The following is an 18,327-nucleotide window of genomic DNA, read 5'->3' on the forward strand; positions in this document are numbered from 1 at the left end:
CACTTAGAGGATTCTCATAAGTTCACTTCAGTACATATCTAACAATAAAAAATAAGAATTTTAAAAATTAACAATACCTTCAACAATTCTATCATCAATATCTTGGCCTGTTCCATAGGATTCAGTCAGATATCTGTTTAAAATATAGAATAAAAAAATTTACATGACAACAATATTGCACACATTATCATTGTAACTTTATTTTTTTTAAGATTTTATTGACTTATTTGAGAGAGAGAGAGAAAGCACACCAAAGGGTGGAGGAACAGAGAGAGAAAGAGAAGCAGACTCCCCGCTGACTAGGGAGCCCAATGAGGGGCTCAATCCCAGGCCCCAGGATCATGACCTGAGCTGAAGGCAGACCCTTAATCGACTGAGCCACCCAGGCCCCCCATAGTTGTAATTTTAATATTATTTAATATATGTAAAATTTGAACATGGATCATCACTATAACTATTCATTTAAAATTTACAAATTTATATTTAAATGGAACTATTCTGTTATACCTTTCTTCTTTTAAGATTTATTTATTTGAGAGAGAGAGAGAAAGAGAGAAAACAAAGCGGAGGTAGGGGCAGCAGGAGAGGGGGATAAAGAATCCTCAAGCAGACTCCCCACTGAGCACGGAGTCTGACACCACTGTAGGCAGAGAGAATCTTAAGTAGGCTTCATGTTCAGTGCGGAGCCCAACTTGGGGCTGGATCTCACAACCCTGAGATCAGAACCCAAGCCAAAATCAAGAGTTGGACACTTAACCAACTGAGCCACCCCGGTGCCCATTACAGCTTTTTTTTTTTTTTTTTTTTGGTAAAGATTTTTTATTTATTTATTTGACAGAGACAGCCAGCGAGAGAGGGAACACAAGCAGGGGGAGTGGGAAAGGAAGAAGCAGGGTCCTAGCGGAGGAGCCTGATGTGGGGCTCGATCCCATAATGCCAGGATCACGCCCTGAGCTGAAGGCAGACGCTTAACGACTGCGCCACCCAGGCGCCCCCCATTACAGCTTTTTAAACACTTAAAATTCTATTTGCATCACCTTGAACATCTAAATCAGTCTTATTTTTAAACTGTTTTTGGAAATATTCTGACTTTAACCAACTATTTGGTTTTAAAGATGCCACACATTTCACACAGGAATATTCACCATCTACATAAGAGACATAAGTCTTCTGCGATAGCATATTAATTCAATCTGCATGGCTAGAGAAAATACAGTAATCTGTCACTGAACAACAAGGAAGTTGCCACTCTTCGTGTAGTTTTAGCCAAAGATTAAACATGATGGAACAACTATTTTCCTGGAACATTTCAAAACAAAAAGTAATCTTTGACTTACAACATAAGCTTATATTATAAGTTTACAGTTTCTAAATTATTTGTTCATTTTCAAAGCTGTCTATAAACCATAGACTCACCGTATGGCTCTTACATACAGAAGAGAAGAGAAAGATTAAGAAATTAAACCACTTAGAATTCCCAGGGTATCAGGAAGCACTCATTTAACCAGAATTGCATATACATAATACACAATAACAAACTTCTAAATTAAGTTCATACAAATAACTGAATAGCATACATCTGCATAAAAAAGAGCAAAATTTCAAGAAGGGACCCACCAGCAATTGACTGAGACTGTAATATAGTGGGAATAACACTGGTGAGAATTTAGAGTGCATTGGTCCTAGCAGTAACTTCAACACTAGATTTAACATCCCTAAGTAAGCAAACTGAAGGAACTAAACTAATGAGTGCTACGGTTCCTTCTACATTTAAAATGCAATGATTCTAAACAGAGCATAGAGTTTAATTTGATGGCAACAAAGGGGATATACTGAGAGGAAGGTTATGAGGAGATAGAAATAAGAAGGCCAACTGTCATAAGCTTAAGGCAAAAAATGGTTTCAACCACACAAACAGCAGGAATACTGAGAACAGAGTGTAAAGGTTGAATTTTGAAGGAACATTCCTAGATTTCCCTTTGCCTAACCAGCATGGGACCCCTCTAGGATCCTCATAAGAACATGCCAGAGCTAGTTTTCAACAATCTATAGCTTAGCTTCCAAACAAGGTGTCTGTTTTTAAAAGGTATAGAGCCTACCATTTCAAACTATGTCATAAAGTATGCAAGGAGTTGATACAGCATGCAACTCTTGATCTCAGGGTTGGGGGTCTGAGCCTCATGTTGGGTGTAGACATTACTTAAAATAAAATCTTTAGAGCACCTGGGTGGCTCAGTCGGTTAAGCATCTGACTCTTGATTTTGGCTCAGGTCATTATCTCAGGGTTGCGAGATCAAGAGTCTATCTCTCCCTCTCCCTTTCCCTTCACCCCTCCCCCCTCTCCCTCTCTAAAAATCATAATAATAAATTAAAAAATAAAATATTTTTAAAAATACAATAAAATAAAGTATGCAAAAGTATACAAAGTCAACCTGTTCAATCAAAGAAATATCTGTATCTCTTTGTTCATAACATGTTCACAGCAGCACTATTCCCAATAGCCAAGACTTGGAGGCAACTGAAGTGCCCACCGATGAATGAATGAGTAAACAGAATGGATACTATGCAGCCTTACAAAGGAAATCGAGGGGCGCCTGGCTGGCTCAGTCGGTTAAGCATCTGCGTTCGGCTCAGGTCATGATCTCAGGGTCCTGGGATCAAGCCCCACATGGGGCTCCCTGCTCAGCGGAGAGTCTGCTTCTCCCTCTCTCTCGCTGACCCTCCTCCCCATTTGTGCTTGCTCTGTCTCAAATAAATTTTTTTAAAAATTGCAAAAAACAAAAGGAAATCATGACACATGATACGACATGGATAAAACTTGAGGACATTTTGTGAAGTGGGATAAGCCAGTCACAGAAAGACAAATACTGTATAATTCACTTTTATGAGGTATCTAGAGTAGTCAAAATCACAGAAGCAGAAAGCACAAGGATAGTTGCCAGGGGCTGGGATGGGGGAAATGGAGTTGTTTACCGGGCACAGAGTTTCAGTTTTAGAGATAAGTAGTTTTGGAGATTGGATGAAAAACAATGAGGATATACTTAACACTACTGAACTGTACACTGAGAGATGTTTAAACTGGTATTAAGCTATATATTTTTCACCACAAATTTAAAAAATAAAATAAAACTGTTCAAAATATTCCACGTTAGCTAAAAAAGTCCTCACCTTAGAACAAATTTTGTATTTTCTGTTTTGCCAGCTCCTGATTCTCCAGATACAATGATAGACTGACTCATCTTGAGCACCTTCATGTCTCGAAAAGCCTTATCAGCTAGGGTCAAAACAGCACATTAATGATGAGCAGTGTACTAAATACAATTTACTAAATGATACAGTTGTTTTACTATCAAAGAAAACTTGCTCTTAAATTATAAATGTGTATTTACGGTTAGTAACATTTTAAAATAAAGTCATTCTAAAGTGTTCAAAACATCTCTAAAAGTTTTTACTTTAAATGTCCTATCTTATTACCCTGACAACTAAGCAATATGAAATCCAAATAGACAACTCTTATGTTTGTACTAGAATGTCTTCATATTATGAGCTGTGGCTCAGTTCTTCCTAATTCCAGAGCAGATTCAAAAAAAAAAAAAAAAAAAGTGCTCAATATACATAACTAATGAAGGCCCCAGGGAAAAGCAAGAAGTAACAGCTACCAATTAAGAAATATGGCAACCAAAAATTCTGCTGGAGAAAAAAGTCATAATTGCAAAATCTGTGTAGTAGTATTACAAAGACAAGTTGAGCACAGTTTAATTCTGTTAAAGGAGTCTCATATTAAAACAATTCTAATTCAAAATTAGGTCCTAAACAATTTAGCTCTGTAAGATAACTACTTCTCATTTCAGACATGTGCTACCCATACAAATGAAGAAGGCTTTACAGATGGCTTTTACTCTATTGGACCGAATGCAAACTACATGCAAGAGTATATCCATCCTTCTGACTAGGGGCTAAGACAAGGGGAAAACTTATCAACAATCTGTTCCACCCACTTTAATGATATTATTCTAGACATTTTTTTTTAGCAGTAGACAACTAAAAATAAGACAGTTTATTTACATTTTAAACATATAATTTCTCTCCAGTGATGAGCTGGTCATATTGAGGTTCTAAAGATTTTGTACCACTCTGCTAGCTGATACAAAACATACTAATGCCTATCAGAGCATCTCAGAACCAAAAGTCAATCTGCTGTTGCACTGGATTTGGCTGACATATTCACTCCGCCTCGTACACAAGTCAGCCAAATTGGGAAGCGAAGCCTGGTTTGGTCAAAACATAGGCATGAAAAGAAAGCCCAAAGAGAAACAGACTGCACTAAGAACTACTACCAACATGTCATCATTTAAATGCTGGTTATGTCTGGATCTCTGTACTTGCAGTCACCAGCTATGGTAGGGGTGTGTGTGTCAAAAAAAACCCATCTCTGCATTCCTCAGAGCTGAAGATGAGAGAAAACCTGAGAAAGGCAAAAACTGCTGTCTTCCCACACAGATTTCCTAGAGATATGAAGCATATATCATTTCTAATTCTTAACACTTATAAACCCCTCATGCAAGATAATGTAGGGAAGACGTCTGCTCTTACAGCTTATACCTAGCCTTAGTAACACACTCACAAGTGGCGACCTGGGTAACAATGGAAGGCCTGGGCCTCAAAGCTGTGAAGACACTTTTAAGATGGAGCTGATCATTTCAAGAGTCAAAAAGAACTATTAGGTCAGCTTTTATTACATCCTACTTTCAACTGGGTGGACATATTTAAGGGGACACAGACACATTTAACACAAATAATGATGTACAGCTACCCCATGAGTTGCTGCAAAAGTAGTCTTGCCCATCCTGTGTAAGACACGTGCTCCTAAATAATGGTGATACATTCAAAACGCATAAAGGCCCACCAAAATACATATTCAACTCATGGTATCTTTTATTAATCCAAAAGAAAAACATTAAATTTGTACAATATAAGGAAAAAATTAAATTACTTACCAATTGCAAACACATGAGGTGGCATTGTCCCAAGAGATTTTCCTTGATATGACTTTATTGTTTCTGAAGAATATATTTTAGGTATGTCAAAGTATGGGTTCACTGCAATCAGAATGTTGGCGACATATGTCTAAACAGAAAAAGCATAAACATAAAATTTTCCAATTACTATTTTCATTTAAAACTAAGCAAGGCTCATAGGAGAAAGAAAACACAGCAAGCAGACACCTTTTATTCTCTATATAAATTAGGACTTCCAAATCTGCATTTCAAGCCCTAAATACATACTCTACAGGACCCACAGTTCTCTAATTCTAATATTTCCATCTTCTCATCCTATATGCATTCTCAAACTCAGCAGATCCAAAATTAAGATTATCTCTCTTGACTACTCTTTGCCTCAAAGGAAACACTCTTCTCCCATATGCTCCCTCTTGTCCCTAAGTTCACGGCATCACCACCAAGCCACCACAGACACTGAGACAGAGGCTGAGTCTCTGAGCCTCTATTTCAATCAGCCTTCTTCGTTGACTCTACTTAAGAAATCTACTCTCCTACTTGTATTCCTACAGCTCGAATCTTGGTCATTTATACTCCTCACCTGGACTACCTTTCTACCCTGCTACTGAAGAGCTTAAAGAGCTCATGGGATCCTCTAGGCCAATTTCCATCACCGAAAGCCAAGGATTAATTTAGTGCTCTGGTGACCACTTGGTCCCAGATTTTTGCAAAACAACATATGTTAACCATTGCGCCTAAAATACTGAGAGGCCAAATGTTTAATGAGCAAGTTAAGTTTGCTTTTAAATTTGGAATTTAACTGTGGCTCTAAAAGACCAGAAAAATGCACCAATAGGATTTATAAAATTCCTTGTGGGTAGAAAGAGAGTTGTGGTTTAGCAATTAGTTGTGGTTTACTGGCCAGACTAGGGCAGGCAGGACCATATTTTTCTCTTTTCTGCTTCTAGTTGTAGAAGGGAAATGATGCAGAAACCCTGAACTCTCAGACTACTAATCTAAAATTCAATGAAGGCTCTCAAAGATGTTTACTGCAGTGGAGTAAAAAAATTTTAAATTCCAGGTAATAATCTTTCCATGGGAAACAAAAGTAAGAGACTTTAGTAACCAATGAAAATGTTAAATGTGAGTTAGCTATTATTCTACTCAAATCTAAGGAAGAATTGTGATAATTCTGGCTGGTGAAAAATAGAAAAAAATCAAATTTAAACTCTTATTCCAAACTGCTTCCATTTCTTCCATATGTTATAGTAATAATAACTATACTTACGTATTGCTGATTTTTAACAGTTTTATAACTAAAAGACATAATTGGCTAGGAAAAAACATACTAATCATGGCCTCAGACAACTTGAAAATTCTGGTTTTCCAAACAGAAGTTGATAATGCCAAACAACCACTATCTAACAGAGGTCATCTGCCCAACCGCAATACATATCTTAAGAAAAGAAAGATCAAAAAAGCTAGGAATAACCCTAAAATACTCTAGAGTAATGAAGACATTATATATGACAAACAAAAACTTAAATTTCACAAATGGATAATTTTTTTTTATCAATCACACAATTTAGAAAAGACTTGTAAGTCGACTAAATGTGAAAAAGATGACAACTAATTTTCTTGAAAGTATAACTAATAAGCGTATAAATCTTCAGTTATTAATGGTCACAGTCAGCAATGTGCAATACCACTGCAACACAGGAAACTTCGTAAAAAACCAATAAAAATCCCATGAGTGTCAAGCTTTTGTATAAATATCCCAAATAAAAATAAAGTATCTCAATTCTTAAAAAGTATAATCATTCCTTGTAAAAGTAATAAAAACTTTCCAAATTTCTAGAAACAAATATTAAAACAATTAAAATTTGCTAAAATAAATATTATTGCTCTACCACCAAGTAATATAAGACATGTACAGAAAAAATAGTGACTATTTTTACTTGAAGGATGATGTTTCCTGGTTAGATACAAATCATCTTTTAATGACTTATTACCAGTTCAATTGTTTTAACAAATTTAAAAAATTTGTATTATTTTGGTAACTAAAACAGCATTTAGCATACAGCAGATTCTCAATATTAGTATGCTGATTGAGTGAGTTTTGCTTCTAAATATATTTCTAAGCAAAAATAGCCATATCAACCTAAATATATTCTCCGTTTAGTTGATTTTGAAAACAATCAAAGAAGAAAGTGAAGACTAATATTGTACACAATTGAAAGATGGCAAGTAAACGCTCCTGAAAAAGACAAGACTAGTTCTGTTTCCCAGCTGTCACTATTTAGACAGATGGCAAAGACTAAAGGTAATTTAGTCAGAACTAAGTGAGTATAATTAGGCAAATTGATAGTGATATAAAAGATTAAGACTGCCATTTGATCTGGGAAGAGTCAAAGAAGCCATGTGTTTTTTTCTTTCGAAAATAATGGAGTCCCATCTTTATAACAGGAAAACTACAGTGGGGTAATTTATCTCCAGCCAACAAAGGAATCTACAACTAGGTCATATTAAAATAAAACCTCATACATGCCCAATGAATAATTATAACATCCTAGTTAAGTATCCATCTGAACAATGTGGTATAAACCTTAACTAACATTAAAAGCACTTTCTTTCATTTTTTAATATTCTGGTTTTTCTAAGGTAAGTTACCCAGGGTTTAATGAAATATTGCAACTATTTTGGCTCTATGATCAGTGTTTTGGTGTTCTTGAGATTTCCTCAGGGACTGCTTTCTATTTTAATTTACATTTCTTTGTCATCAAAGTTTTTATTTCAATATATATTCCTTATCTTTATAAGTTACCTTAACTTTTTGCAGAACAATGTGGAAAGTGAATTAACTAAACCTATCTATAGACACATGCCAAAAATAAGAAATCAAAATCCCAAATAGTGTTTTTTTTCAAACAACCAAATTGGACATCTTTAAGTCAGAAAGATATTAGATGATGCTCCGAATTCATTATTTCATTCCACAAATATTCATTAAGCGCCTACTATGTACCATGCATGTTCTAAGCCCTGGAAGTAAAGCAGTAAACTAGAAAAAAATCCTTATCCTTATGGAGGTCACACTCTAGTCAACAGGCTCAGATCAAATAAGATTTCCTGTTAGAAAATTTCAAGTTTGACAAAATCAAACAGCAGCATGTAAAACAATTATCCCCACAAAAACCTAAATCGTACGTAAAATACTTACATAAATTCTGTCTTTACTGTATCGAACTTTGATATTATGAAGAAGAGTGGCTTCATTTAAATACATTAGTGAACCTGAAACGTAAAATTTGTAAATCACTAAATATTTGAAGAAGAAAAGTAAAATAAAACAATACTATCTTAACCTGAATCACTTGGACCCAAGCTAAAGTCCACCTGCTAGGTTAAATTTAACTCCATCTTTTTAAAACGCTGGGACATGTAAAACCCCAGAGGCCAATTTAAAATATATCCAGGTTACATATGTATTACAGTAATATTTTTACACAATGAATTTCCAAACAGGTGAGTACATCTAGTGAGTACCAGGTGAGTACACATTAATGAAAGTTGGCTAAGAAGCTGAGTACAATTCAAGTGGGAAGTACTACTCCAGAGGCCAATTTAAAATATATCCAGGTTACATATGTATTACAGTAATATTTTTACACAATGAATTTCCAAACAGGTGAGTACATCTAGTGAGTACCAGGTGAGTACACATTAATGAAAGTTGGCTAAGAAGCTGAGTACAATTCAAGTGGGAAGTACTACTTCAGAGAGCATGGATTTTAATACACTTTGAACACAACAAAGTGATTATACTAATCAAATCAGATGTTCAGAATTTTACAGAAAAAACACAAAAGATAAAACTTTAGAATGAGAAGGGACTATCAGATCATTCAGTCAGTGCCTTACAACTGATATGAAATAAGAGTCCTGGGAAAATTACATGTGTTAACCCAGGACATGCAGCTAATTAACAACACAATCAGGGTAGAAATCTTGTTTTTCTGAGATCTGCTCTACTAATACATCAGAGTATAATACTATATATGCATATATATATATATGTTAATGTGCATTATTTTATACATAATATTATCATAATATAATATACTCTGACTTATTCTATTCTCCCAGCCTAATACATACCCTCCCAGCCCTCCACTCCCTTGGGTTTCGTTTCTCCATTTCTACCACATGCTGCAGTAGACAAAAACCACTCTTTTTCCCCAACCACTTTGTTTCTATTATTAGCACTCTCTCTCTTCTCTAATCCATCCAGACGACTCAGCACATAAATCTAACTAAATTAGAACACTCATTAAACCTCTCTCCTCTTCAAAAAACTGCATCAGTGCGTCTCCACTAACTACCAAAATCCATACTCAAGTCTGATATTCAAGGCCCTTACTAAACTTGCATTCAACTGACCTTTTCATATAATTGTCCATAACTCCCTTCACTATGGTCTAACTTGCTGGCAGACTAAACTACTTATCAAATCCAAATATATTCATGCGTTGGACTCTACCTCTATATATCTAGGTGTCAAAAATCTACCTCTACTTTAAGGTCAGTTCCAAAACTATCTCACAAAGGATAATTCCCCATTCTCACAACTACCACCCCCATTAGAGCTACCTTCTTCTTTGTACTTTCTTTATGGTGCTTACCACAGACCAATCCCGTCAAACAAGAGTCTCTTGCGATATCTCTCAAAAAAGACCACCTATGCCTCTATAGTTATATAATGCAGCCAGTTCACTTTCTAAGCACACATGTCACTGTATCTCTCTTTTTTTCTTTCTTTCTTTTTCTTTTTTTTTTAGAGAGAGAGAGAGAGACAGAAGGGACAGGAGGGGCAGAGGGAGAGGAAGAGAGAGAATCCCAAGCAGGCACAATGCCCATCATGGAGCCCCACATGGGGTTCGATCTCATAACCATAAGATCATGGCCTGAGCTGAAATCAAGAGTCAGATGCTCAACCCACTGAGCCACCCAGGCGCCCACCTCACTGTTTTCTAATGCCACTTATGGCAGAACAAAACAAGAAGTTAGTGAGTGAAGCCTCCTAACAGTTGAATGGCAGCTTTCCCTTAACTGAGAAAGATTTGGAGAAGGTAGGCAGCAGAGGTTTGGCTTCTGGTCACCAACCTTTCTATACCGCTGCACTTCTTCCACCTTCGACCCCAGGAGCCTGATCTACACGTCACCTTTTCTTATCCAAAGCACAATGCTAACCCACTCCCCCTTCTCTCACCTTCCTCTGAACTACCACCCTAAAATACCATTTACCTTTCCATGTCTAAATGAAGTGAAATACCTTGAGTAGTACTATTTAAGAGGAAGACCCCTGTGTCCATTGGCAGATATTTCACCACTTAGGGATTCATTAATTTCATTAACAGATATTCCTGATAAGGCTGGGGATGTGTGTGGAAGGAAGTAAAGAAATGAGAGCAAGTCGTCATTCACATGTCAGTATGGGTTTAAATTATTAGCTTTTTCAGGGGAACATATTGTGGGATTAGGAATTCTAACTTAAAGGAAGCAGAGAGAGTATCATACAATCTTGTTTTAAAATACTAACATAAGAAATGGATTAAAAATAATTCAAAATCATGTATTATGTTCAGCTACATGTGGATATGTAAACAAAAAAAACCACTATTTTAATATATGAAAAGGATTAATTCATAGTTCTGAATGTTCCAACAAGTTTTAACAGAAAAGAATCATTTCTCTGATTTTAAATACTGTAGAATCTCATTCTTTTATTTCTTTTTTTTTTTTTTTTTTTTTTTGGTTCTGATTGCTGTTCAGAAAAATACCATCCCATGAGACAAATTCTCCAGCAATTTTGGAAAGGAACTCCATTTTTTTTTCTCAATCTCCTACACCTAATAATAACAGCTACCATTTGAGAGACTGCTAGAGGTCAGGCACTGCACCAAGCATTTTAAATATATCATCTCTAAACATGCAACATACACATTACTACTCCCATTTTACAGATGAGAAGCTCAAAGAGGAGAGACAAATTGACCACAGGCACAAAGCTTCCTAACAGCACAGTCAAAATCTGAAAGTCCCTGGTTCTCCTATTACTCTACTATTCCACATTGTCCCATCCACATATGGGGACTTTACAGGCTTACTCAAATATGAACTTCAGAGAAAAATCAATAAGTACAAAATACATTCCTTTCTCTTATCTTTTTTCTTTTCTTTTTTTTTTTTCTTAAGATCTTAAGTAATCTCGAGGTGCCTGGGTGGCTCAGTCGTTAAGCGTCTGCCTTCAGCTCAGGTCATGATCCCAGCGTTCTGGGATCAAGCCCCACACTGGGCTCCTTGCTCAGCGGGAAGCCTGCTTCTCCCTCTCCCACTCCCCCTGCTTGTGTTCCCTCTCTTGCTGTCTCTCACTCTGTCAAATAAATTAAATCTTAAAAAAAAAAAAAAAAAAGATTTTAAGTAATCTCTACACCCAATGTGGGGCTTGAACCCACAACCCCAAGATCAAGAAATGCATGTTCTACCGACTGAACCAGCCAGCAGTCCCTTTTTTCTTTACATGGAGAGTTTTTAATGTCAGACACCATTAATGATATCCTAGCAACTGGACATGATTCTTAAACATTGCTAAATAGAGGCACGTGGGTGGCTCAGTTGGTTAAGTGTCCAACTCTTGATTTCATCTCAGGTCATGATCTCAGGGCCATGAGATTGAACCCCACTTGAGCCCCATGTTGGGCTTCATGCTCAGCGGGGAGTCAGCTTTCTCCCTCTCTTTCCCTTTGTCCCTCCCCCAGCTTGTACGCTCTTTCTCTAAAATAATATTGCCAAATAAAAAATGAAACTGCTTAATCTTGAAAATATAAGAATAAACATGGCCTGGTCACCAAATATGCTAAGATAAAATACAATGTTCTAAAATCAATTTTTCAATTAGTGCTTATACTTTTTTAAAATGTTTGTTTCCTTTCAATAGTGACATTAAATGGGTCCTCTTGACTCAACTGCCAAATTACTGAACCACATATACTACCATAAAAACTATCTGATTCTAGATGAGCTTCGAAATAACTCCTTCAAAACTGTTAACAAGACATTTTTCATTCAGGCTTCATAGTAAATTATTACCATTTCCCACATTTACACAACTGAGATAACACTAAAAGGACATTCAAGACTCTTTCACCAAAGTGCAAATGTGAGACAATAATGAATTCAGGGCTTTTGAGCTCCTCCATTCACATGAACCCTCATATCAAAAGGCTACATTTCTTCTGAACCAGTATAGTATGCCAAGTAATATAATCACTAATTTATTTTTTGGAAAGATAGCTTCCTTTTCTGTGCTGAGAACTATTTCTTAACCCAGTACTTACAATTATCTTCCACATCTTTTTTGCTGTCTTCTTCTGCAGGGAACACTTGGTTTATGAGAGCCAAAAATGTCTAACAAACAAAACAGGAGCTCATTAAACTAGAAGCTTATAAATAGTAAGAAAAATAAAGGACCTTAATTGGTAGCATACCTTGTAATAATGGCAACAGTATGCTCTTCATTATAATGTAATACAAGATCCTTCTATTTAATAAGTCACTAACCCAAAAAGAGGATAATAATTTTACTCAAATATTATCCACTTTACCATGAACATAAAATCAATAATGGAAATAAAAAACATCCTATGCTCTAATGCCTAGAATGGGACAAAACAAGAAGTATGTTAATACTGCATTTACATGGTATGTACTTAAAGAACTTTTTTAAAAAATTTTCATGTTTGTATACAAAGCAATTTTATTGTTTAAAAAAAGTAACATTCAATTAGATATACCAACAGAACAGACTATTATTTAATTAATGCTACTGTTTGAGTAAAACATATTAAACCCAAATTCCTGTATAAAATGTATCAGAAATATAAACAGTATCCAAAACTATTTGGTCCACAAAATTACAGCTATCCATGAATAAGTCTGTATTTATTATACCACTCAAGTGCTATGGTAGAAACTAGAATTAAGATAGTATCTTGCAAGAGAGAATAAATGATCTCAAATTACATCTAAAGAGTATTAAATTTTATTCATGTCATTCTAACAGTTATCTATGAACATATACTTCTCAAACAATTACAATTACTCTTGTGGTTGAAGTTTCCACCCATACCAAATAAAACTCTATGGAAAAATGTTCAATTATTTTAAAATAATATTGATAGGTCTACATATGTTCATATATGCAAAAGTATAAGACAAGACTACTGCTATAGTTTACAGAGTAAAATCCAGGCCACTGATACTACCTTAATTCAAAGTCACACCCAAATTAGAAAACTGTTATGCCTAAAAACTCTGGAAGTTACTTACTTGGAGCAGAGCTCATATGTTCTTAATGCTATAAATGTGCAAATGTTTACAAGATAGATCACAAAATCGAAACTGATCCATAACGTACATTAAGTATATTAATGGCAATATAAAGCAATCTACAATTTATAACAATCATTCTATAGGAAAATGCATTCGAAAGTAACTGCTCATGTCACAGACATTAGCCTTCTTTCACAGCTGTGGCAAAGGGGGTAAGGACTACCCAGACCCCAGGTTTTGGTTCTATCTTGTTAGGAAACACATCAAATATAAGAGGCTCCAGAAAGTGGGGCAGCAGTGGAGGACAACAAATTCCTAAAATGGGAAGGTTAAGAGCAGGAGTCAAAGACCAGTAATGAATCCTAAAAGACAGTCTCTCTCCCTCCTTCATCCCCCAATTATTACCAGCCCTCATCTTCTTCTCCCCTTTACTGCCTACTCAGTGAGAAAGAAAATTTGTTTCATTAAAGCAATTGTTTTCTTTTTAGAGGGAGGATGCGTTTTCTTCTATCAAGGGAAGATCACATAACAAAGCACACATTGATCACCAGCAGTAAACATCCACCCCACACCAGACAGTACATCAAGCTCCAATGACAAAACGGACAAATAAAGTCTACGCATTTGAGAAGATTACAGTCTAATAGGGAGGGAGAGAGAAATGTAAACAAATATCTCTGATAAAATATTACAGGCAGCTAAGAATTTTCAGCACTCCTCCAAAGAAGAAATAATCTACAGTAAATTTACTGCATGAGAGGAGGAGGGAGAGATTGGGTATCCGTGGAAAAATTTCATTAGGGAGGTGACCTCAGTCTTAAGAGATAAATAATATTTGCTAAGCAAAAAGCTATGGAGAGTGACAAAAGGAGCACTGTAAGCAAGGACACAAAGCACCCAAAACCACCTGGTTCATGGTGAGGGCGTAATAAATACAGGAGAGGAAAGATGGAAGAAAGGAGAGACACACAAGAATAAGCATATGGCAAGAGTATGAGGAGGAGACTGTTGATTGAAAAAAGATAAGCCTAGCAAAGTAGAAAGAAAAAGAAAATGTGGACCCTTAATATGCCATATATTTAGGGCTTTAGCTTGAAGTCCAGTCTGCTGCAAATATGGAATATGAAGTCAATTTAGAGGTTCAAAAAGGCATTTTTAACAGTACAGAAGGTATCAGAAGATATCAGAATGCATCACATGTGATAAGGATATTTCATTTATGAATATGCATACACATACTTGTTGACATATGTAATCTATTTCTTATAAATATATACACACGCACAATACACATATCAAATGCAATGTAAAATCCATTTACTACTGGTCACAATCAAAAAATTTTTAAAGCCATTACAATCATCAAAGACATGTTCCCCACCAGAGCTAATAATTCCTTCTTCCACGCTCCTACTATATCAGCAAACAGATCTACTTGACGTGTCCATCACTTTATGCACTGAACTCCTTAATATTTAAAAAATGATGATCTCTCGATCATGAATTACCTAAGCAAAAGAATGCTACTCTTATGGATTCTTTCAACTATATGGTTATTATGACATGTTATAATTTATTAAGACCCTGATCAGAGAGTAGGAGGAAAAATTAAAATTAGAAGCAATCCCTGAGAATCTGTTAACTTCCAAAAAATTTTTCTGGAAAGAAAAATTTTTCTTAGTTTATAGAATTACCTATGGATCCATAAAGTTTTCATAACTCCACAATTTAAGTTTGAAGTGTTTTTATTGCTTCTATGTATGTACTGATTAATACTAATAAGGCAAAGGTGAAGCACACAAAATATTTAAAATAGGAAAAAACATATACTCATAAATCAAGTTTCCTCTGTGCCTGAATTATTTTGTCACCTGTGGATATAACAAAATATATACAACAGAATATACCTAGGAAATAATACTTTTCATTTCATTGCAGCCTTCTGATTTATTGTGCTTATAAAATATGTTACACAAAAATGAAAAAAGACTTTGAAGAGTACTGAAAGGCTCACTAAATTTCTATAACCCTAAATATGCTACTTTGACATACTGATTATTTTGAATTTAAATGCTCTTGATAAGCAGCAGGTACAAGAAAACCATTCTCACTCTTCTTTTTATCCCTGAAATCAGGAGATAAAATTCCTATGTGGAAAGTGCCCTCCCTACACCAGGAAGAAAGACGACATTCTTATCACCAGAGAAGGGGAATCAAGGCCAAGAGAAATCTATACAGACTCTATCATAACTCTTACCTTCTTACCTTCCTAATTACTTCACTACAATGTACTGCCCCTAACCCAAACCCCTTTGTCTTATCAATTCTTCACAAACTGATTATTTCTTTGTCAGAAAAGTATAAAAGCTTTCTGCTCTGGTCATTTCTATGGATCTTCATTCTCTTGTGAAGGTTACCATATACACATAAAAATGTAATAAAAATGGTATGCTTTTCTACTATGAATCTGTCTTAATATCAGTTCTATTCTTAGGTCCAGCCAGAGACCTGAAAGAGTAAAGGAAAATTTTCTCTCCCCTACAGCTTCAAATATATGAAAATAACCGAGATTATTTCTTAACTTTGTCATTCTTTGAACATGTAACAGCATTGTAAGTACAAATAGGTACTTGTCAATAAGATGAAAAACTAGAGACACTTTGTGTTTTCTTTCCTGAGAGTATCTTTAATTGGCCTCCTCTAACACAGCACATTATATATTATGCATTTAGGTTCCTGGGTTGTTTACAGTAACAGAATAGTTTTCTCTGTGAAAAGACCTCATGAGAGATCCACCTTGTTTTTCTAAGGTTCCCAGAAGGATGGCAGTCATATGGCATTAGTTAACCATGTATCAGTGGAATATAAATTATTCACAAACAGTCTCGAGTCTAAAGTAAACAGAAATGACATCAACAAATTTAATTTAGTCAGAAGATCTGTTTAACAGAAGTATTTATTAAACTGAAAATTGTGAATATCTCCCACAAAAACAGAACTCATAGTCCCCGTGAAGACTCAGAGAGACTCCAGATCACATTTTCCCCAAACTCCCATTTTGTAATACCGTCCAGTCTAAGATTAAAAAGAAATAGATGCCATGTGTACAAAATTAAAGTATGCTTTTATATTTTAAAAACTATCATTATAACAAAAAAACTATCATTATAATGAAAATATTAATAATAATAGATGGGTTTGTTAGACTTAAGTATCTTAAAAAAAAGACTTAACTATCTTTAATAGAAATATATTTACTCCAATCCCATGCTAATAAATTTAAGTAAATAAAAAGCTTAAAAAAATCACCTAGATGCTAAAACAAACAGCAAAATTTGATAAAATAATCCCATTCACTTTTCATATTTTTGTTTTATAACATGTTGATTACATCACAGATATATTAGCTTTAGCAATATACTGTAAAAATGTTATTGTTCATATTTTATCATATAGCTATTTCTTAAGAGATAATAAAAGGCTCACTAGATTTCTATCCGATTTTATGACACGACACCACTTTTTCCCTAGGATATATACTTAAACAATATATTTAATAACTCATTAGAAAACTAAGATTCACTTACCAGAAAACAGCTTTCCCTTATGCTGTGCTAGAAATATCTATTTCATTAAGAAGGGAAACATCTGTAGAAAAAAAATCAAATTTTGAAATCTCAGCTCAGAAACTCACCTTGCCTTTTTGGTTCAAGGGTTCGATTGTTAAGCTGTCAGGGCCAATATCTACAATATTGCCCATTTGAAATCCATCTGTAGGGTGTGGCGCCCAAACGGGCTTTCCATCCTCCATTTCTGAAGGGAGTGTCCACTATCTCCTGTTTGAAAGGAACAAATAAAACAACATGAATAACTTTGGAAATAAATAAATAAATATCTGTTTAGGAAGCTAACATGGAAGTTGTAATTCATAGAAACACACATCTGCCCCTGCCACAGGAAATCCTCACCCCCTTTCTTCTTGCTATACCCTGACCCCTTTTATCCACCTTTAGAGGAGGACCAAGCAGAGACTACCCCCCCAGGTAACACCTGCTCTGCTACTGCCGTCCTTCAACTGCGACTGCAGTGGAGTACTACACTTCGAGCAGCACAGGAATTGGGAGAGACGGTCACAGTGTCTACTTATTGCCCAAGTGTAGCTGAAAACAACACTTCCTTTTATTACCTAAAGTATTCTGAATCACACAATAAATTAAACAGTTGTCCTAGGAATAGATGTTATTGTGTGGAGTTAACTAAGGGTTTAACAAAAGTCATCTTAAACCTGAAGGGATAAAAATGAGACATGTGAAAGACTACCTTTCCTGAGAAACTTACCCTCCCAATCTGAGACTACAGGATGCTTCACCCGTGTGGCTCCCTGCATGTATCCTCACAGAACCATTCAGCATACTGTCTTTGTTTTTTTTATTTTTTTACTGAAGTAAAACTTATACACAATGAAATGTACAAATCCTATGTATACAACTTGGTAAGTTTCGACAAATACACATAACCATTTAACAAACACCACAATCAATATATAGAACATTTCCATCATCCCCTGGAAGTCCCCAAAATTGTTATGGTCAATCCCAATCTTTCATAGGGATCCAACGCTCTGGTTTGTCTCATCACAGATTAGTTTTTATCTTTTCTTGAACTTCATATAAATAAAATCTTATAGCTTTTATGTGTGGTTTCTTTCACTCAACAAAATGTTTTTGATATTCAACCATGTTGCTGTATATACGAGCCCACTGACCAGTTATACCACAATTGTTTACCTACTGTCCTACTGATGGACGCTGGGATTGTTTCCAGTTTTTGCCTATTGTGAATTCTAATTTTTCAAGTGTTCTTATAAAGCTTCTTTCATGCTTAGCATTGTCATATCTAACATTTATAATTCATCTCAAAGGGTTCATGACTTGTAAAA

The 18,327-nt window shown here is 35.3% G+C and overlaps 1 protein-coding gene across 6 annotated transcripts in view; it reads right to left on the reverse strand.

The window, feature by feature from the left end:
• Positions 1–18,327, reverse strand: part of MYO6 (myosin VI) — a 138,279-nt gene that overhangs the window by 66,004 nt on the left and 53,948 nt on the right. For all 6 annotated transcript variants that reach the window (XM_087856941.1, XM_087856940.1, XM_045803942.2 and 3 more), the window contains exons 2-7: positions 17,083–17,224; positions 12,395–12,464; positions 8,218–8,291; positions 4,998–5,127; positions 3,169–3,274; positions 78–133 (exon numbers count right to left, since the gene is read on the reverse strand). In XM_087856941.1, coding sequence (XP_087713067.1) covers positions 78–133; positions 3,169–3,274; positions 4,998–5,127; positions 8,218–8,291; positions 12,395–12,464; positions 17,083–17,199 — 553 coding nt within the window. In that variant the 5' untranslated portion in view covers positions 17,200–17,224. The remainder of the gene's footprint in view (positions 1–77; positions 134–3,168; positions 3,275–4,997; positions 5,128–8,217; positions 8,292–12,394; positions 12,465–17,082; positions 17,225–18,327) is intronic.

Source organism: Ursus americanus, chromosome 29 (assembly GCF_024610735.1).
Source record: "Ursus americanus isolate L20-20 chromosome 29, mUrsAme1.1.p, whole genome shotgun sequence".
NCBI lineage: Eukaryota > Metazoa > Chordata > Mammalia > Carnivora > Ursidae > Ursus > Ursus americanus.